The sequence below is a fragment of the Megalopta genalis genome, chromosome 5, assembly GCF_051020955.1.
Source record: "Megalopta genalis isolate 19385.01 chromosome 5, iyMegGena1_principal, whole genome shotgun sequence".
Taxonomy (NCBI): domain Eukaryota; kingdom Metazoa; phylum Arthropoda; class Insecta; order Hymenoptera; family Halictidae; genus Megalopta; species Megalopta genalis.
The window spans coordinates 27,851,432-27,875,175 of NC_135017.1; the positions used below are offsets into that span (position 1 = coordinate 27,851,432).

Here is a 23,744-nt window from a genome sequence, read left to right on the forward strand (position 1 = left end):
ATAGTATATTTATATATTTATACTATAGTAAATTACTATATACTATACTATATAGTATAATAGTATACTATATACTACAATAGTATAATTATATACTATATATATATATATATACTACATACTATATAAATATAATAGTATAACTCCATTTATGCGATCATCATTTATGTAAATGCAAAAAATAGTGTCTAATAATGTCTAAATACTATATATATACTATATACTATATAAATATAGTAGTATAACTCCATTTATGCGATCTTCATTTATGTAAATGCTAAAAATAGTGTCTAATAACGTCTAAATACTATATATATACTATATACTATATAAATATAATAGTATAACTCCATTTATGCGATCATCATTTATGTGAATGCTAAAAATAGTGTCTAATAATGTCTAAAAAGACGATGCTCTGTTTTGTCAACCATAGTCGAGCTGCTATTATCTGAACTAAGCGTCGCTTCAATCATATGAAAGCCTTGGGCTATGAAAGTGAAACATTCATTTTTAAATAAGAAACAAATATGTTATATCAATATTGACTTCTGAACGCTCTATTAAAAAGTTACAATAAAAGTACAAAATGATTGCGGACCATTGTTTCGTCGACACGATCCCATTGCCATTATCTATTTCGTTATGTTATGCAAACTCTGATGATTACTATGCTTCCAGTTACAAATGATACAGTAGAATCAATTTTTCGTAGATAACAGTTGCGCATTCGTGAAAACGAGTGACATTTTGAAATGGAGTTGTAACAAAAGGTATCGGTTATAATTCTGGATTTTTGTTGTAATTTTCTAACAAAGCATTTAAAAATCTATGTTTATATAGTATCGTTTTTTATTTTTACTTGTAGAATATGATATTAAAATTTGATCAGTCCTCAAGTATTGGGGAAAGTCAGTGCATTTCTATTGTATAAATTACTTAGTTGTACGAACTAGTTTTCCGACGAGTTCGTATAAATGGAGTTTTACTATGATGTTGTCTGTGAGCTTATTTGTTTGTTACGAAATCGCATCAATTAGAGCCTGTAAAGTTATCTGAAGCAGCAGTAATACAGTAATTTCTCCCGGAAATGCCAAATTTTGGGTTACTGTGATATGGTCTGTTTGGGTGTGAGTCAGGTAAGGAAAACCGAGGAGCTGCAAGGTACGTACGTGGTAGGTACTGGATACGAGGCCGTCAAATTGCCTTCGAATCATGTCATGTGGCCTTTGAGTTGCCTTCGAATCGTGGCATGTGGCCTCCGAATTGTCTTCGAAACGTCATGTGGTCTCCGAATTGCCTTTGAATCGCATCATGTGGCCTCCGAATTGTCTTCGAAACGTCATGTGGTCTCCGAATTGCCTTTGAATCGCATCATGTGGCCTCCGAATTGCCTTTGAATCGTGTCATGTGGCCTCCAAATTGTCTTCGAATCGTGTCATGTGGCCTCTGAATTGCTTTCGAATCACCTTCGAATCGTGGCATGTGGCTTCCGAATTGCCTTCGAATCATGGCAAAAAATTAGAAATAAAAAAGTTAAGTCACATTTTTATTCTAGCATTACTATGTATTCATATTAATGTACACCGACATGCTACCTTTTTTGCCGACTGCCCGAGTTTCTATAAAAACAAGCTACGAGACTTGAAAAATCGCCACATAGTATTCCGAGATCTGCCGGTTTCAATTCCGATCTCCGAACATTTCTAGGAGAAATTTTGGCTGTCCAAAAAATAAGTTTATGATAACAATTTACCAATGTTCTTTGGCACGTTTCAATTCGTAGCATTTTTTAGAAAAAACATGTCTTCGGCATTTCACTCACTATAATTGTGCAAAAACATGTTGCAACAGGAACGAGGGATTATGAAAGGCTACTTATACGTTAAAATAAATCTAGTTTTATTATGAATAAACTGCGAATGTTTAAGGAAAATAAAAATCATTCGAGTCGATTATAAGAAGTTAGATGAAAATGTATGGTTTCTATCAATAATTTTAACAGTTTGACAACAATGTAGCAATGTTATTAAAACTTCTTAATCGCTTCGCAATTTTGCTTTCCATTCATCCAATTTTGTCAAAAATGCGTAAAACACGTGGTTCAATTATGAGTGAGTTATATAAATTTTCAAGAAAAATTTGTAGATAATATATAATATTATATTATATTATATATTATATTATATTATATATTATATAATATTATAAATTTTGAGGAAACATTTATTAAATACTATGTGACATAGATATCTTGATAAACTTGAACAGAACAACAAATAGTCGACAACAAAGCTGAACGAAGAAGGAACAAAATCAGCGTAAATTACAAATTATATAAATTATAAATATTTGTGTTAATCGATCACGAAAGAAGCACAATTTCACTTTCAAAAGATTTATTATTCTGCGATTCTTCTTTACTGGAATTGAATGATTACAAATAGATTGCAGATCTTTATGCAAAATAAAAATTGTCTGCGTCAATTGCAAGGAATAGTAAACTAAATTCTAACTAAATTCTAAAAAATAATTCTCTTTTTTACTGGAATAATTTCAATAAGTTCAAAATAATACATTGACATTTTTTAATTCTATCAATCTTTCTACTAAATTACAATTATAGTCAGTTCTCTCATAAATGTATAAAATCCATAGTCCAATTCAAATTATTCACCATCTAGCCTAATCGATTCCTCTTTTCTTCAGTTTCCAATGATATTAACCTTTTATGTAGAATTCAGGTTTGCATCGATTTCAGAAAAAATTTCTACGACTTCCACCAGAACAAATATGGCGACTTTAACGAAGCCCTTGAATGTGATATACATACTAGAGATCCTTGAGAGACGAACTTTTGCGACTCGATCAGTAAGTGGCTATACCGATTGTAGGAGAATCAGAATCAAAATGGAGGCATTAAGAAAAAATTACATGACGGCACCTGACTGTTAACCAGTCAGACCTAGGCAAATTTTAATTGAAATAAAAATCAAATATAACTGTTTGAAATAATTTAAATCAGACTGTTATTTTCAGCACCGTTATATGAAAATAGAAATAATATCGATTCATTTGAGACAAAGCAATTTTAAATAATAAATTATTTCTGTATTTCAAATCAGCCAAAAGAAATGATGGAGGAAAGAATAATAAACGAAAAGATTTGGTTGGTCTTCGCAACAACTTGTTTAAAACAATGCTCTCTTCATACAGAAATAATACGCAAAATAATAATCAACAAAAAGATTTTATTTTATGAACTCTTCACAACAATGTATTTAATAAAGCTAAAATGTATAATCCAGCCCAGAACATTAAATTTAATTTCCTAATTATTTCAAATAATTACTTCAAATAATTATAACATAAAATAAATTATGTAATGAAATTTGAAATAATATTTGATCCTTGAATTTCGATCCTTGAAAACCAAGTATCACTTTTACCTATATTCTATAGGGCAGTAAAGTGGTATTATATAAATATTTGTCCTTTAACCTCTTTTAATTATTTTATTTTTCACACTATAAAGTAATCGTATAAAATGTATAAATAAAAACACAAAACCTTTTACTTACTAATACCTACAAAATTTCACAGCAGTATAATGATTTTTACCTCAAATCGACTTTGTATAACGAAGTCACAATTTTTGCATTTGCTCCGAGTTGCTCGTAAGTATGTCAAAACGATCTTCCGAGTGTTAAGGGTTGATCGAAGCCTGGAACAAAAGAGTTTATAAGATATAAACTGTCTTATATTAAATAAATTAATTACATTTAAAGTAAAAGTGTTTAAATAAAATTAAGGGATCCTATAGAATTTTTTCGTACATATTAGTCAAAAGATTAATGTGTGTATAAATTAATTTTAAATTAATATATTTTGTTGGGAGATATGTAAATGTAATAAACTTTAAAAACTTAGATAGTATAAAACATTTAATATAGAAGGCTTTTTCTACACTTACGTTCTGTATGTCACTGACACGTTCCCAATAATTATCAGACACGAGCTGTCAGTTAATATACAGTGTAAATTTGTTAATTTTAATACGACGGGTCAGCAGGTGACTGATATACAAAAAGGAAGCCGAAAGAAAAGAATTTTCTTGTATTATACTTGAAACGTCGCGTCATTTAGAGTCTGTAGCCTTATAAATTTTAATAATAGAGGTAACACCTTGCTCCGATCACCTTTTATGCTTTACTATACGTCATTCAAATTATGTCCAACGCAGTTTAAGGAGATTTTCGTTCCTTGATTGATCACTTCATATATCATACGTACGCCACATTTACCGGCGGCGTTTGTAACAGACACCTACCTGCAATTATACCTTTCCCTTGCTGATACAATCATAAGTAAAAGTAATTTGCATTCTCCGTAAATATTAATTAAACAGTCATAATTATACGGTTCTAATGACACGTACATATGTAGATAGAGATCAGTTTCTGTTCCTTCGTGCAGTTTGCGTCTGAAACAAAATAGAAGCAAAATTAATTAGCTATACTTTCGTAACATATTTACTGTTTCATTTTGTTAAATTTTGTTTTAACCGTATTGCCAAGAAGAATTATAAAATCATTGAATAAAGGAAATAAAATATCGTTCGAATATTAAAATTTCTAATTTAATCCAGTAGAAGTTTAAGTCTGGAAGAATAATTCACTACTTGTAATATTTTTGCAACGTGCGCAAGCGTAGGTATTCAATCGTTTAATTAATCTTTCGAAATATCTGGTAATAAATATATTACATCTAATTGTTGTTAGTGATAATTATAGAAATAATTTAGAGAATCGTTTCATTCGGATGGAAATATTTCTATTTAGTAAAATAATTTGGGACGTCAATATTAAAGCAATATTAAATAAAATTGCGAATATATATTATAGAATACTAAATAGTAGCGATCAATTAACGTATAAATAGAATAAATGCGAAACAGTGCAGCATTATTGGTTTCTTCGTGAAATAATAATTAGACTACGGATTTTATGTATTTATCGCAAAAATAAGTAGAAGTAAATGCAAAATAACAAAAACATTTAAACAGTTCGAAGATATTATTATATTAATGCCAACTCGTTAAGATTGTTAAGAGAAGAAATAATTATCTACATAGTTCTTGCTACTTGTACTTAATGAAGACAACAATTTGTATTTTGCACGAAGATGTACAGTTTAGTAATAATTCTCAGTTTCGTCACAAGGTTCAATACAAAAAACAAACGTTTCACGATCCGGAAATCTTTCGTTCAGAAACTTCAACAAATTCACTTATCATAAATCGGATAACCTGTCTTCGAAAATTAAATTTCAAGCAATATTCTTGTTAATTCGAGATATTAATCTCCAACACGCAAGTGTGTAACATAAATGCGTTCGGATCGTAGGTCTAGCGGTTCTGTGCCACTGTATGGTGTATTAATTGACACTATGCACGGCTCACCAACATTATCATATACTGCATAAGGCGAAGTGACCATCTATTTACTGTCGCAACTATTTGTTTTATTGCTTCACGTTGTGAATTAAAGTTGACGTGATAATCAATTTATAGTCACACCAATGACTAGTCAATTGATTTAAAAGTTGTCTCATAAATTAACAAGCCCCTTCTTGATAGTATCGTTTATGATTAATGATCATTAGGATGATACTTCAACTTCCGATTTTATTGCCAAGAAACAAATGTAGCGACTTCAGTCGCATTCAACACTTAGCTGCGTCGATCTATTTTTATTTATTTTCGATTACACTGAGCGCAGTTTCTTTCGGCAAGTTGTTCTAGAATTATTCTAACACGTGCGAAATTTATGAATATGTTCCACAAGCATTGTAACCTAAATCGTAGAAGTATTTTTGTTGTAAGATGTAAAATTGCCATTTCCTTATAACGTGTCAAATGCCATAGTGTCAGAGGTCGTTGAGATCGCCTTGATATACATCACAGTACTGCGTTATGAAAAATAGAGATTGACGTGCAAAAAATAGCGATGACATCGATACTTAAGAAAAAAGGACGTTGAGAGAGAAAAAGGACACGAATCATAATATTCTTATCTTTGAACTAAACGAAGTTGTCCCGACACATTTTTTGATATCAGCAAAAGTAGCGAAGATATTTCAATATGCTGATGATAAAATAAACACCCTATATAAATAGTTATTTCATGTTCTGATATATTTTGTCGCGCGTACTGTTCACTGTCTTATTCTGCTAACACTTTCGGGTCAACGCAATTCAGTAAAACAACGAAGAATCCTCGGTAGCCGATCAGTGGAATAAAATCATTCGCGTGTCATCGATCATGCGGTTTTTCGAACGATAAAATCTCAAAGCCGGTCGATGGAAGCGTAACCGCGATTAGAAAAACAGAAGAGAACCTTTCAATTACGATAGTTGAATTGAAAGAACGAAGCAGCCCCGCTATCCGATCAGTGATATAAAATCGTTCGAATGGCATCGTTCGTACAGTTTTTCCAACGATAAAATCACAAAGCTGGCCGGCCGAAGTGTAACGGCAATTAGGAAAAGGGAAGGTATCTTTTACCTGAGAATGGTTCAGTAAAATAATGATGAAGCTCCGGTATCCGATCGATGAAATAAAACCGTTCGTGCGGCGACGCGCATGCGATTTTTCACCGCGATAAAATCACAAAGCCGGTCGATCGAGGTGTAATGACAATTAGAGATCTATCAAACGATTGGTTTACGGCGCTCGAATATTAAAGAACTAGCCCCGTGGCGGCAGGACGGCACGGTGCGAGAAGAAAGTCATGAAGATATCATTAAACCGGTAAAAAGTCAATGGAAGGTGAACGACGCTAGGGTACCTAACAAGATCACAAGGAACACACGGCAACTGGTACCGGGGTAAACTCTAGGGGAAAACGTTGATCTAGACAGCGGATAATGATCGAGCCTCTCGCAATAAGGAGCGCACGGCTATCGGCGGCGCGGCAGCGAAAAACTATGGGACAAGAAACTGAAATCGTTTGATGCAACCGTCCAGTTCGCATCCGTTCCTCCTAAATGTATCGGGTTTGCTTGCGGTGTTGCGATAGAGATATAAAATATAATTATGATCAGCGTTCGATCCTTTAATGGTAACGCTAATTTTGTGTACACCGTTCGCCGGGATCCGTTAACATCGTGAATTAGACCGCACAATGTTGCTGGAAACCGCGAGCACCGGCATTAAGCCCGCGATCGCGTATCGATGAAACACAGATTCGACCAAGACAAACAGAAGAAGCACGAAATATTACCCGGCCGGCAATTGGACGCCGAGCCCTGCGCAAATACTTTCCCCATCGCGGCCATAATCTCAACCGGTTATTAAAAGTAAATATCGCATCATTCCCCGACGAAATACATGTGGCAGGTCTTCTTGGGAGATATCATCGGGACTACTATGATCCGAACGATTTGTAGTAACACCGCCGATTCTCGCTGCTGCCCCGTATAAATTGTACGCGATGCAATGTTAATTGCATCGGCGAGCTATTAACAAGGTGTCTTTTTCACGCCGGTATCTCGAAAAGATTTCGCCACTTTTAGGAGCGTCGGGCCCGGTGCGTCCCAGAATAAGTTCGCATTTGCATAATCAATGGAGTTCTGAATACCCCGTTTAAAGGCACCGTAATGGTATTTATTACAAAATTTATTACAAAGTTATGTTCGTCGAAGGTAGAGATAATAAAAATGCCACTTGTAAACTAATAATAAAGCATGTTCTTCTTTTTAGAGCTGTTGAAATTTCGACAGAGACGTCTGCCATTCGACAGTCGTTAGATAACATTCCGTTTTGACATTTCAGTTTGATATGCTATGGCAAATATGCTATTGCATAATCAATGGAGTTCTGAATATCCCGTTTAAAGGCACTGTAATGGTATTTATTACAAAATTTGCGCGCGATTTATGTTCGTCGAAAGAGATAATAAAAATGCCACTTGTAAACTAATAGCAAAGCATGTTCTTCTTTTTAGAGCTGTAGAACTTTCGACAGAGACGTCTCCCATTCGGCAGTCGTTAGATAACATTCCGTTTTGACATTTTAGTTTGATATGCTATGGCAAATATGCTATTGCATAATCAATGGAGTTCTGAATACCCCGCTTAAAGGCACTGTAATGGTATTTATTACAAAATTTGCGCGCGATTTATGTTCGTCGAAAGAGATAATAAAAATGCCACTTGTAAACTAATAGCAAAGCATGTTCTTCTTTTTAGAGCTGTAGAACTTTCGACAGAGGCGTCTGCCATTCGACAGTCGTTAGATAACATTCCGTTTTGACATTTCAGTTTGATATGCTATGGCAAATATGCTATTGCATAATCAATGGAGTTCTGAATATCCCGTTTAAAGGCACTGTAATGGTATTTATTACAAAATTTGCGCGCGATTTATGTTCGTCGAAAGAGATAATAAAAATGCCACTTGTAAACTAATAGCAAAGCATGTTCTTCTTTTTAGAGCTGTAGAACTTTCGACAGAGGCGTCTGCCATTCGACAGTCGTTAGATAACATTCCGTTTTGACATCTCAGTTTGATATGCTACGGCAAATCATCGTGGGAAGTCTAAAAATCCACAACAACGTTTACAAATCGTGGAATTTTATTTACGAAATCAGCGTTCAGTTCGCTAAACTTATAAAGGATTTCGCGAATTCGTTGAACTGTTGATAAATTTCGAACATTTACTTTACTCGACGAAAAGCCAGAAACAAGACAAAGGAACTGCGCGCACAGAAGAAAAATTGGTTCAAAAATTGCTCATGCAATGCAAACACTTTGACACACGAGGGGACACATTAAGTTATAAAAATGCGGTCCAGACAAGGATTAAAAATGAGAGAAGTGAACAATTCAGCATACTAACCCTTTGCACTCGAAGCTATTTTAACTGAAAATATAAAATCATTTTTCTAACTTATAGTATTTCTACTTTTTATGACAGAATGCATTTTATGCATATGAAATCGACTCTTGGGACTCGTACAACAGTTACACTCTTAACAATTTTTTAAACTTTGTTAATATTAAAATTATCTTAAAAGGTGATATAACAAATTTTGATGGTGCCTCAGAGTCACCACTCGAGTGCAAAGGATTAATAATCCTTAGGGCGCCATCAAATAACCAAGTACAAACCATTTCCCGATTATATTCCAGTCGATTTTGCTTCGCAATCGCAACGATTCGACCCACCTCGAACGTAATAATTTCCACATGTGCCTACAGCTACACGAATGCCTAAACAACGACAATGCGAGAAAACGAAACTGCATTCCGACTTGAAAGAAAGGAACAACGTTCACACGTAACAAATCGCACTGGAACCCTCCGTAACAAGCAATTCTCGTGATCAGAAGCGATAAAGCGAAATGAAACAGCTGCACAGACGTTCGGCGTATAAATAAATTACACCCCGGTATTAGTCACGGTAATCCGGTTCACCGGAGACCGATAACGAGCACCACAGATCTGTAATCCATTGCAACCACAAATTTAAGAATCGCCGGATGGATCGATCCGGCGACACCGTGGCAGTATAATCGTGTGACGGCTCGCGACTAATTCGCGTTCACACGTCGCGCGTCCTCGCGCGCATCATCCTCGAATCGTATCCACGTAATTAACAAGCCCACTAAATGGCCTTGCGGTGTGATTAACGTCAATATCGTTATATCGTAGTTTCTGAAACGAACCAGAAACGGCGGCCGGCATTGGCGTTATCAGGATTATTGGTGTCAACGCGGCGGTCATTAAAGGGATCGGCCGTGCAGCCCGGCCCCTTACCGAAGAAGTCGAACAGCAACCTGGTCGCTAGTTAGGCCGAGTAGATAGCCGGCAGCCGGGGCCGATCGGCTTCAATTATTCAAATAAGCGTAGATGAGAGACTCGATAGCCTTGGCGGATGCATGCGCGGCGGCCGCGGCTGTTGGATACGGTGCTGACTCGAGGAAGCGTCGCATCGTGCCGCGGGTGCAACCCATAATTCCTAGACGATCTTTCCACGAGCCGAGGCTAGGCACTTCTCGCTGCTCCTGCTCCTGCTCCTGGCTGGCTGGCTCTAGCTGCCAAGCGGCGCAGAGTCAAATGAATTTTTCACCTGGCAGATGCAGAAGCGGCGAGGCGCACCGGACCGTCCGGCTTAACGACGTCAGCTTCGCTGGAAGAATGGGCCGGCACGACGAAGTGTCGAGGGAATAATTACGTTCCTGCGTAAACGCGGATTAACGAGACGATTGTTCACCGTTGTTGCAGCGTACGAGAGCCGGGCGCAACGAGGCCCGCTTCCTCGATCGGCGGCGTCGAAGCGCGGCCGAAGAATGTTCATCACCGCTCGGGAACACAGGGGCCTAGGCGCTTGCTCCTCCGGGCTCGCATGCCCGGCCACAGAGGTAATGACAACTCGTTTTTTTATCGGTCTCGTCCCCGGCAGCGTGCCAACCTTTTCATCGTTTTTTCATCTATGGACCAGCTGGAATGCCGAGCGAAACCGAACCGCTCCGGGAATCCGACGGTGTTTTCCTTCTCGGCAGAATGCCGGCCCCGCGCGCGGATCGCGGGCCGGATCGCGGGAACGGTGAGATAAACGAATGCCTCCAATTAGTAATCGACGTTAATGAGCTTCTTAGGTGCGCCGATTTTTAACCGATACACGCAATCACAATGCCGCTACCTGCGGCCCGACCGTTCCGAGTAATTAGGCGAGCGTTATCGCCGCAGGAATTATTATTTCCTTATTACAAGCGTCACGTCCGTCGCCGAACGCAAAGGACGACCGGAAGCGAGAGGAAAAATCGCAGACTGAGGTATTCAAGGGTTACAAGGGGATATAAATTGCGCAGGTATTCGGGAATTTTTAAACGGTCGGACGCGTTTATATGACTACACCGTTGTCGAAAGCTAATGACCATGACAGGTTCTCCTCGTTAATAATTATTATGAGCAACCGGAACAAAACTTCTGTAATCGATAACTGAGCCGTTTATTTTGAAAGTGGCATAAGTCACTTTGTTTTTAAGTCGATATGTTTAAGGGTTTGCGTTTTAACACGTTTAAAAATATGGATGCTAACTTTCGAGAAGATTTACTTGTATTTGTTATCTCAGGATACTGATATTTTTCTCAGTATAAATAATTTCGTATAAACATTAAAAAATCATCACTTTTCATTACGGTAAAGTGACTTATGCCACTTTCAAAATAAACGGCTCAACTGTTACGAGCAATAAAAATAAATTTCTCTCGTATAATCGTTACGAGCGATCGAAACAAAATTCCTTATTTATAATCGAGACGATAAAACTCGATGTTAATTCGAAAATGTTCGATTTGGAGAGGTTATTCGCGAAAACGAGACAATCGTGTTAACCCTTTGCACTCGAAGCCATTTTAACTGTAAACGAAAAATCATTTTTCTGATTTATAGTATTTCCATTTTATATGACGAAGTGCATTCTATGCATATGAAATTGAATACAACAGTTACACTTTCAACAATTTTGTAAATCTAAACTTTGTTAATATACAAATTATCTTGGAATGTGATATAACAATTTTAGTGGTGCCTCAGAATCACCATTCGAGTGCAAAGGGTTAATACTCGACAGACGGATCTTCTTGACGAAAATATGGCTATAATGTGCCTGATCATTTGTAATTTAATTAAAGTTAGATGTAACGATTATAAATAATCGAACAAAATTTTTCCTTTTCGATAATCATTATTCAAGAGGAAATGTTTATGCAAAATCAAAACTGTCTGCATCGATTGCAGGACATACGATCCAAACACTCTAATTCTTTTCTTTCGTTAATAATATTAATTAGTTCGAATCAATGCATCGGCCTTCTTAGTTCCTTTTTTAAATTGTACCTACTTAATTTTACCATAAATACATAAACATCCGCAGTTACTAATGAGAGAAATTTTATTTTGATCATTTACATTGTAGTTATCGGCCAGAAAAACTTGTTTTGATTGCTCCTAACAAGGAAAACTCAGTTTTGTTCATTCATAGCAATTAGAGGCGAGAGACATTAATTTTAATTGCTCATAACAATTGTTTATGAAGGAAACTGTATTTCAATCATTGCGAATGTTTATACAAAATTCATGTGAAAATATGCAAAATGTTTGCAATATTAATACAGAAACTATTCAGGAATATGAAATATATGTGCAAAAAATACGAATACTATATGCAAATCGTTTTATTGTCTATGTTATTTACTACTATTTGCTACTGTACTTGCTACTATTTACCGTAATTTGCAGTACAATGTGTTACGATTATTTGTTTGTATATTCTGGTCTGCAGTTCGTGCCTTTTATCAGGTAAAATTAATTTAATATTCAATCAACATCACAGGATGTGATAGAAGCATATATATAATTTTACCAACATTGTGCTTGTTATTTTATCTAGATCTTCAGTAGTTTCATCCGCTTAAGATATTACTAAGCTTGATAGTATTCCAAATCCAGGATTTCTTTTTAGGATATACATATTTACATTTTTCTTTTACTTTTCCTCCGCGATTAATAGGGGGAACTTGATCTAACTAATTAACCTTTGAGACTACATTAATTAAATCACTTAACGATAATGTGTTCGACTCTAATTTCACCGTAGCAGCTGGCAAAATGCGGAAATCGTCTTCAATAAAAGCCAAATCGTCAGCAAGATTTTCATCCTTGAAAATCGCTTATGTTGCTTTAATACGCGCTGCATCTTTTTCTTTACAGGTTTCGACAAGCTAGAAATAAATGAAAACTTAATTACCTCGCGTAGAATTAATAGCGCAATTAATTTTAATTATCTAAATAAAACAATACGAAAGATAGTTACTTCTTCGATAGCATGCGCATGTCTTGCGTAAAACATTGCTACCTCTAATCATTTTCCCGAACGTGTTAAAATCTAGTCGAATATATGTATACGATGCATGCAGAAATAAGACAGATAGAAAGAATATATGCGAGAAATATGCAATACACGAAACATATGCAATATGCAAAATATGCAGAAAGGAAATCATATTTTTGGAAGCCTCTAATGATAAAACAAATTTCTGTCCATTTTATCTCTTTCTTGTAAGCATATGCATTTGCATGAACATCCGCAGTCTACTCGTTACAGTTATTGACGAGTGAAATTTCGTTTCGTTCACTTATCGTAGGTATCGACAAGGAAAATTGATTTTAATTGCGCCTAACAATTATTAATAAGGACAATTTCGTTTCGATCATTCATAGCAGTTATCGGCAAGGGAAATGTATTTTGACTTTTTATAACATATCGATGAGAAAAATTTGATTTCGATCGTTTATGAATGATTCTACTGCAGTAGAACCTCGATTAACCGAACTGGATTTTCCTCGATCTTCATTATTTAGATTTTTGCTTCATCCATGTAATAGGATGAAGGACCTCCATGAAACCTCGACCTATCATCTTATTCTATTGTATCAATAATTAATCAAAAATAAAAAGAATTAAAAATTGATAATTAAATTATGTATTATGATGCAGTAGAAGTTCAATTATCCGAATTTAAAATTGATAGTTAAATTCTTTTTATTTTCAATTAATTATTGATGCAATATATGATACAGTAGATCTTCGATCGTCCGAATTCAAAATTGATAGTTAAATTCTTTTTATTTTCAATTAATTATTGATACAATAGGATAAGATTTTTGGTTTCATTTACCATCACACTGTTACAAATAACCTATTCGTTTTTACCAAAAATGTATAAAATCCGCAATCCACTCATAACAGTTGTCGATGAGAAAATTATAGTTTTCGTTGAATTTTTCTTATTTAGAATCATGAAATGCAATGTAGTTTAAGAAACTTTAGTTCCTCCGAATTTCCATGACATAAACTGCGATGCAAATCATTCAGCATAATTTTCAAAGCTGAAACGGCTCGTTCAACGCTGACTTGAGCCGCAGGCGTAGCGTGAACTATTAAACCTTTGACTGCAACGTACTCTCAGATAGAAACATCAATGCCAACGAAGGGAAATAGTCATGTCAGTCGCTGCGATTGACTGTCGCATAACATTACGAAGATAATCGTAAAGAAAGAAATTCAATATTGATAACAAGTTGGTACAACAGCGAAGATGCCAACAAAGTGTAGGCTGCGTATATTTACGCCTTTTTTTACATACAGGATGTTCCAAAAATGTCTCGCAATAAGAGGTTTCTGATGTTTCATTTGAAGTAACTACATTGTTGTTTACGAGTTCTTAACGAAGAAAAATAGTGACCAATGAGAGACGAGATCAGCTGACGCGAGACGACTGAGCCAATAAGCGGAACTCGGCTTCGTGCGCTCATTGGTTGGGCCAGCCGAGCTCGCCTCGTATTGGTCAGTGTTTTTCATTAATAACTCGTAAACAAAGCCGCAGATTGCATTTTTTCTAAGGAAAAAGTTACTTTAAATCAAGGGATTAATGACAACTTCGATAAATATGGAAGTTCATATTTGGTGTTTTCCCAATATTCCATAACATCTTGATCGATGTTGTTCCATTTTTCTTTATAATTTTCGTTCTCTGTATATACATGTTTTAGTAATTTCAAGACAATTTTAGAACATCTTGAGAATCATCGTCAAACGAGGACACATCTATCGTTCTTATTAAATGACCGAAGAAAGATGTTGAATCATTTGAACGACTTTTATGACTGATCGAAATACAATATCTCTCATCAGTAACTATGTATTAAGAACAACGGAGATAAATTCGTCTCATCGGTAACTGTTTTGAACTATTGTCATAACTCATAACAGTTACATGCAACCATGACAGGTCTTCCTCATTAATAATTATTACGAGTAACCGAAACAAAACTCCTCTAATCGATAACTGTTACGAGCAATAAAAATAAATTTCCCTCGTCGATAATTATTACGAGTGATCGTAAATATATATATCATATATCACGTATCGATGATCTGTTATACAAGCCACCGAAATTTAATTTCCTTCATCAATAATGGTAATTATTGTTTATAATCAAGACGATAAAACTGGATACTTTTTAAATCGATGATTTTCTCTCTTTAAATGTAGTGATTTGTTGTAGTTTACGATTATCCTGAACTTAACAATAAATGCGTTCTCGTTAATAATTTTTTCCATCCAAATTTGTTGAATAATTGACATTTTTGATCTCCGATCGAGATTCTAGTATTTATTTTAAAGAAATGATTCACTCTCATCATTTTTAATTACTAGATTGCGGATTTTATATATTTATGGCAAAAATGGACGAACTGAAATACAGAGTAATGCACATACAAGAAGAATTTAAAAATTCTATTGTGCATTACTTTCACTGTATTAACAAAATTAAACGAGGAAATACTTCGTTATCCAACATCTATTGTATGTAACGTGTGAAGACAATTTTTATTTCGCGTAAAGATTCGCAGTCTATTAATTATCCACATTTTGATGCACATCTAAATAAATTATTGAAGAATTCCACGCGATCCCTGAAGATTCAGTATTTTTCGGCGTTGCATAAATTTGAAAGAAGTGCGTCGATAAGAATTACAAACTGTTTATGTATTTTCTGTACATTGAAATAATCATAAAAGTTCGTTAAAATATTGTTCAAGATATTATCGAATGCATTTACGTTTAGATCGGTAAAAAATCATGAAGTTTAGAGTATAATAGTACTTCATCGATTATAGCTTCCTTATTTTTGAATATTTATATCTGTATAAACTGAATTGGAGCATGTACGAGTCCATTAAAGATAACTTTGCAATGTTATTCTCGAAGATTGCTTCAAGGAATTTTCGAAACTGCTTCATTCTAGCGACAGTAGCATGTAGCTATTTTCGCGGCATCGTTCACTATGTATAGATCTTTGGTTCTAACGATGTTCGTGTCCAGTAAAATCCGCTGTTACACAAACAATCTCTTGTATTATATGTTTCAACTTCTTTAAACTGCGTATTTATACACGAACGGTAGCACGTTTAATCAAGTGAAACTATACAGGAGCGAACGAATCATAATGAATCAAGAACACTAACTAAACTAATACAAAGCACAGTAGGACGTAAATTATCGCCAACTCTTCTGAATTTTCTATAACGCGTTGACATTGACTTCTGCGCTAATAAGATGTAAATTCGCGTGCATGAATGCGACCAAATGATGTAACATTATATCAAATTGTAAAATAAAAGCCAGTTAACACCTTGGACTGCGACGGTTTAATAAACCTCTCCATTGGGAGAATTAATTTCTCATATTCATGCATATTAAACGGGAATTTTCAGATCGTTACCTTCGTGCTTGGAAAAATTCTATTGAAATTTATTGATCCTGATCAACGCAACAGACTCAATTCCTGAACCGCGCGATCGTGGAATAAGTTCGAATTCGCTACCGTTCGAATAATTACGTGCCGCGCCGTGTACTTTCGTGTTCAGGGGAGGAAGAAGAAGAAAAGATTTATCTACGCAAGATTGTGCTGACCGGTTGTTCGAGCAGCAGGGTGCATTTATAAATAATGCAACCAAGATGAAGAAAGCAGGTAGCCCCGGTTAATAAACGTCAAATGCAGCTACCGGGGTAACCGGTAGAAGGAGTAACCCCGGCACACGTACGTACATTAGCCCGCATAATTTTAGCACTTGCACCGCTTGAACGGAACTCTTTCGACGTTACGTCACAGTACGTCGTGGGCTGAAGATGACACCGTTTCGTTACATAACGCCCTTCGGGACCACTGTCTTTACTTTATCCGCGACGTTTATTTCCGTCGCACAAATTTCACGCTTCTCGGCGGCGACACCTTTCTTCCCGGCACACCTATCTATTTCTGCCGAACACGATCATTGAACCATCGTCGACAGCTGACTGTTTACGCGGACGTAGTTTTTCAACATCTAGGGGATGCTAGTCGATAGACGGAGGAACGAATCATTCCTCGAGAAACATTGGTTTGTCCGTAAAATTCGTTGCGTTTCAATTGACGCTAACTTTACGGAAACGCGACACAATGAGAGGGCACTAATTTTTCATTTACGATCATTCAGTTTGTACAGAGACATTTACGAGTTATTTATTCAATACGTCGCTGCTCTAATTCAATATCAAGATATGTCGAAATAATGAAGTTATAATAATGAAGTGAATATGGTTATAATATGAAGTGAATAATGAAGAATAATAATGAAGTTAATAAGGTTTTTGAAAATAATGAAATATTATTTGTTATTATTGAAAAAGTAAAATAAAATAAAAATAAATATGATTAAGAAATATCTATATCCAGATATCTTATCTAGATAATATTATTTGGTATGAAATATTGTATTATATATAAATATAGTATGAAATATTAGAAATCACGCTTTTTTTTAATATCTCAGACATGAGCCACTTGCATCAAATATTACAATAACACTCATTAAAAGTCAGAATAAATGTATAATTGTTACCTTTATAAACTACTATAAAATGGCTGCTTTTAGTGTTCCGTAAATCTAATGTTAATAAACACAGTGTAAAGGAATAGTCCTTGCACAACTGTTGATTGCTTAACCCTTTGACTGCCGCATCATCCAAATATAGGTAACGAAATTACTCGGTTAGGTTTGAAAATTTATTCTTACGTTAATCCATTATAACTTTCTATAATTTTAGTAGGTTCTGAAAAATGTAATAACGTTGAAATTGATATTGATGTTATACAGAATCTAACTTTTCAATTTTAATTTGATTATGTAAAATACTTGAATTTTATGGAATTTTCGCAGTTGTAGTTTGTCAAAGTGTTAATCAAAACCCTAAAAATGATACAACTTCAAAATAATATATTTAGTTATGAACACTGAAATTAGAAAGTTAAGATTGACCCGAATGCTTAGTCCTTTTTCTATATTTCTGCTGTCGTGACACTAATTTCTTTTTAAACCTGATCAAAGAATGGTATCACTCATATGTGAACTCATATATTACATATGTCAATCAACGTGTTAAAAACGTAAGCAAATGGCGTTACTAAAGAAATCAAGGCTTTCAAGAATTAATAAAAAAAAGTAGCAAAAAGATAACAGCGCTATTTGTGTATTCACTAATTTATATACGTTCTTCTACAGGTATTGCAAAACCATTTCCACCATTATTATAACATTCATTTATAGTTTCAAAATAAAAATTTCTACTAAATTCTTGTACGCTGAAACTTTAACGCGATTCAGCTTTTTGCTTTTACTTTTAGTAGCTTTTGGTAAATAAATACAATTCTCCAGCAACATATTCTCCAAAAATTACGTCGCTAAATTCGTACAAATTAAAACGTTGTGCAAATCATTCAAAATTGCGTATTTTCCACCAAGATGATATCAAGAACATCATAGAATCTAATGAATCGATTCAATTGAAATTTCTCATACAGTTAATTTACGGTTCGTCCTTGCAAACAACGACATTTATCCCAGAACTTCAATTTGTTGTTGTCCATAAAACGTTGCGGAGAAAAAAGGAAAAACATTCCTTTCTCGAGCATAACAAAAATGAATGCTCTGACAGACATAGTTACGTACTAATTGGCAACGGCTTCAAATTAGATATGATTATATATGCATAACATAGCTACAAAACGAGTACATATAATTTTATTATACAAAGATTCGCAATTTTTGAGATAATGGTAGTGTCCCATTCATTCTCCCACTTACTGCGAGAATTCATATTGCGTAAATTAATTTCGCGGGTAAAAAATCCGCGTAGATAAGTGTTATAATAAATCGCGTAAAAAAGGGACTCGCATTAAAAAAGGGACCACGTAAATTAAGGATCGGGAATACACGCATATACAATAAGTTCTCCCTAATTTCTCTTCAGCTTGCAAACAAAATGGTCAATTTGGGAAGAGGAGATACGATTATTCGAGCCTTGCACCTCGTTTTTATAATTGTTGGCAATCGGTAACTATAAAAAATCAAGGGTCGGGTGTACATAAATATACAGTAAATTCTCCTTAATTTTCCTTCAGCTTTAAACAAAAATGGACGATTCGAGAGGAGGAGATACGATTATTCGAGCCTTGCACCTCATTTTTATAATTGTTGGCAATCGGTAACTATAAAAAATTAAAGGTCGGGTGTACATAAATATACAGTAAATTCTCCTTAATTTTCCTTCAGCTTTAAACAAAAATGGACGATTCGGGAGGAGGAGATACGATTATTCGAGCCTTGCACCTCATTTTTATAATTGTTGGCAATCGGTAACTATAAAAAATTAAAGGTCGGGTGTACATAAATATACAGTAAATTCTCCTTAATTTTCCTTCAGCTTTAAACAAAAATGGACGATTCGGGAGGAGGAGATACGATTATTCGAGCCTTGCACCTCATTTTTATAATTGTTGGCAATCGGTAACTATAAAAAATTAAAGGTCGGGTGTACATAAATATACAGTAAATTCTCCTTAATTTTCCTTCAGCTTTAAACAAAAATGGACGATTCGGGAGGGGGAGATACGATTATTCGAGCCTTGCACCTCGTTTTTATAATTATTGGCAATCGGCAACTATAAAAATGAGCCGCGAGACTCGAATAATCGTATCTCCTCTTCCCAAATTGTCCATTTCTATTTACAAGCTGAAGGAAAATTGGGGAGAATTTACTATCCACCGTTGGTAACGAGTATACCAGAATAGAAAATTTATATATAAAAATTTAAAAATTTATATATGAATAATTAATTATATATGAAAATTTATATATGAAAATTTATATATACCAGACTAGAAAATTTGCTCTAGTACTGAACGTGACAAAGTAAACGACTTTTGTATTTTAAATTTCTAAGTATCGTCTGCTTTCTATGGGAATCGACACAATATCGAGCAGTGCGATTAAAAAAGATGAATTACATTTACTATTGAAATTGTATTTACTAGGCGGTGGAGAATGGTAAGGAATTTGCCAGGAGCCTTGGAACGCATGCGCGCATTTAGTATCATCTGCCTCAAACATGGCGACTGTGGTATCGTTGTCACAGAGAATACCTTTGTTATCCCGGCATTTTCGTGGTGCCAAGCGTTCGTACAGCTCGTGGCGTGGCGACAGTGTTGTGAAACAATGGAAAAACGGCGCTGGACATTTAGTGGCAGCCTCCATCGCCCTTTTTATCGGATACAAATACACGAAGCCCAACGTGGTTCACGCCTTGAAATCTCGAAAGGTATTTAAACGCTGGCTCACGTTTTCTCTGTTTTGCTATTCTCACCTTCCATAATTCACACGTGTGTACTCGTTCGAAGACTGGCTGTCGTCTGACTATCATCCAACAATTTTAACAACCGCGGCGCTCTGTCGCTCCGAATAATTTAGTCAATGGATACAAATGATCGAGTTCTCTTGTTTATCGGAATCGTTGTTTTGGAGGGGTCATTCCTCGATGACTAGTCCAATTGACCTTGAATGATCCGGAATTGACACGAGTTTGATTGCATCAGCGAACGGCGATATCTTTCGACGAGAGAAACGGTTAGGCAACAATGCCAGTGACGTTTCTTGATCGTGGATTATAGGTTAGGAGTGATTCTGAGTGTATAAATATAGAATTTGACTCGTAAACACGCCAAAATGGACACCATAGTGAAAAATAAAATATAATTGTTCAAATCTAATGTAATACAAATTTCTCTACATATGAGTAGTATAATAGTGTATAAAATAAAAGAGTTCACAAGGAAAATGAAACAAATTTTAATATTATTTGCTAATTCGTCAACTATAAATCATTGTTTTCGTTAATAGTTCAATTAAAATTGAGTTCAATTTGTACTTGATTTAAATTAGTGTCTTTGTATTAATCAATTTAGCAATAGAATAAGATATATTATTGAACTTATATTGTTTATATATGTAGACTTTTAAAAATAAAGCAAAAAGTTTTAAATATTTTCTACGATGCACGTTTTTCTTGTTTGTTAAAGATACGAATTGGCGACAAATGTTTACATTACTATACGCTGTTTTTAAACAGGTCGACATTAAATGAACTTTTGATTTGAAATTAGAATGAAATATTTGTATAAACGAAACACAGAATAAGACTACACATGTTCAGTTTAATTAACTTCTTGCCTTATGATATTGAATGCAAATAGTTGTTTCATTAATTACTATTTTTATTGAACTCTGAAATCTTAGAACTCTATTTTTATATTTTTCGAAAGTTATGACTAGACTGCGGATCTTTATGCAAAGTTCTTTCTTAATAATTTTAATAAGTTCAAGTTAATACATCAACGTTCTCAATTTCTTTTAATCTTTTAAAATCTTTTAAATTTCATTTCCGCCATAAATACATAAAATCCACAGTACAGTTATGACAAAATAAATATTATACGATTTCCAGTCTTCCATTAAATATAATGTGAAATAGAGACTTCTCTCCATAATAAGCTTCGCCGAATTACCTTGAAGAGTCCCGAGATCAATCCTTTGCATTTGAAGCTACATATTTTGATTCTAAAACCGAGAAACTTCATAGAATTTTGTCCGACCGAAAAAATTGTACAATCCTCCAAATTTAGTAGTTCTTAATGTTAGACATTATTTGAATTGTTTCAAATAAATCTTTATGTAAGATAATTATCCGAACGAATACTTTTTAGTCAAATATTTTGTTGAATAATAATTATTTATTATTCATCTAATAATTCTAACAATAATTGAATTATTTTATTATCATTCTGAATAATTCTAATAATAATTAAATTATTTTATGATCATTCTAAATAATTCTAATAATAATTAAATTATTATATTATTAATCTAAATAATTTTAATAATAAGTTGAATTATTTTATATTATTATTTTGAATAATTCTTTATTCGAATAAGTTATTCTTATAGAGACTGTAAAATAATTCGAATAATAATGCGAATCATTGTTGATTCGCTTATTTTTACGTAAATTTATAAGAATATATATAAATATATTCTTAAGACATTCTAGATACATTCAGAATCAGTTAAATTATAATTACAAAATTAATTATAAAATTGCCAATCCTCTGCACTCGTAGAAACATTATTTAGTTATGCATTATATTACATTATAATGAATCAAAAAAGAGTTTATTGGAAAAAGGACATTTTACATTCTATAATTTTTATTCAAATCGATTATTTTTCGTATGAATTCCTGTACGAATGAATTCTTATTCGAATAAAAACTCAATCGAATGAATTCTTATTCAAATAAAATCTTGTTCAAATGAATATTTATCTAGATAAATTTTTAATCAATAATATCGAACAAAGTATTATTCGTTAGTCTTTATCCCTTATCCGTCACCGAATACAATGTTCTCCGACTCTGTCTCAGAGTCGCTATTCGAACGCAAACAGCTAAAGCACGGTTCCAAGTCCTGCAAAACATCTGCGAATTCCAAATCCCAATTCGACCACTATCATCCTCGGATCGCGAAGGAATCGCGAGGCAGTGAACAGCAGCATTCAACACCTCCTGTCCAGTGTTCTTGCGTGGATGCCGATCGTCTGCGGGACTAGTACGACACAAGTGCTGATCCTTGCGCACTTCTTAGCCGACCATAAATCACAGGGCGACCAACGGCAAACCGGCGACCATTATCGCAGTGAAGATTCGACCGCGTCGTTTATCCTCGATCCTTTTCGCGACGGTTTCGCCATCGCGATACCTCGATCGAAGGATCGGTATCTGACGATAACGCGGGACAAGGTTCCGTGGATACGGAAAAACGATCGCCTATCTGTCTAAACGTTGATGGCATTCCAGTTGTCCTAAGCTTGTTTGCTAGCGATGGTACTGATTAGCGACATCCATTTTAGCGAATGAAAATCAATAGTCGTGCAATCGAGAACTCAATAAGAATCAAATCAACCTAGATATACAGTGGGCGTAGAAAGTATTCGTACACTTTTTGAAACGGAATAAGTTTTTTATAATTGGACCACGCGATCTAAATTTTTTTTTTTGATGATAGAAAGATTAGTTTACTAGGCAATGACTAAAAAATTATTTTCAAAAAATTGCAATTCGTTGGGCATGATAAAAGAATTAACAAATGACGTTTTTCTAACTTTTTTATCTGAGCCTATAACGAAAATTTAAAAAATGCATTTTGTAGATCTCGGTAACTTATATGCATGCTGAAAATTTCATCGAAATCGGTTAACCTTGATGTGAGTTGTAAGTAATTAAAGATCGCGAAAAACGTAGTTTTTCACGAATTTCAACCAAAAGCAAGTAATTTTTACATCTTTCAGCGGCTGTAGCTTGACTATGTGTCGACCGATTTTGCTGAAATTTTTTGCATGCATATAAGTTACCGAGATCTACAAAATGCATTTTTTAAATTTTTGTTATAAACTCGGATAAAAAAGTTGAAAAACACAACATCTTTTAATTCGTTTATCATGCCAACAAATTGCAATTTTTGAAAATAATTTTTTAGCCCTTGTCTAGTAACCTAATCACTCTAACATCCCCCCCCCCCAAAAAAAAAGTTTAGACCGTTTTGCCCAATTATAATAAAGTTATTACGTTTTAAAAGATGTACGAATACTTCCTACACTCACTGTATATAATATTAGGTTCTGATACCTAAATTACGTTCCCAGCGGTTCGATTAGAGGAAAATTGTTTCTTCCATGTAG

The 23,744-nt window shown here is 34.5% G+C and overlaps 1 protein-coding gene and 1 long non-coding RNA gene across 5 annotated transcripts in view; one reads left to right on the plus strand and one right to left on the minus strand.

Annotated features, from left to right (window-relative positions):
- Positions 1–3,231: 3,231 nt before the first annotated feature.
- On the minus strand, positions 3,232–20,600 carry LOC143259511 (uncharacterized). Its single transcript, XR_013033472.1, has 3 exons — positions 20,320–20,600; positions 4,331–4,483; positions 3,232–3,724 (listed from the first exon to the last, which is right to left on the minus strand). It is a non-coding gene; the product is annotated as an uncharacterized LOC143259511 (long non-coding RNA).
- Positions 20,044–23,744, plus strand: part of LOC117222459 (Mitochondrial calcium uptake 3) — a 43,280-nt gene continuing 39,579 nt past the window's right edge. For 3 of the 4 annotated variants that reach the window (XM_076522142.1, XM_076522143.1, XM_076522144.1), the window contains exon 1: positions 20,046–20,274. In XM_076522142.1, the coding sequence (XP_076378257.1) occupies positions 20,065–20,274 (210 nt within the window). In that variant the 5' untranslated portion in view covers positions 20,046–20,064. Of the gene's footprint in view, positions 20,275–23,744 lie in introns of all 4 variants that reach the window. The other variant, XM_033474159.2, reaches the window with a different exon arrangement.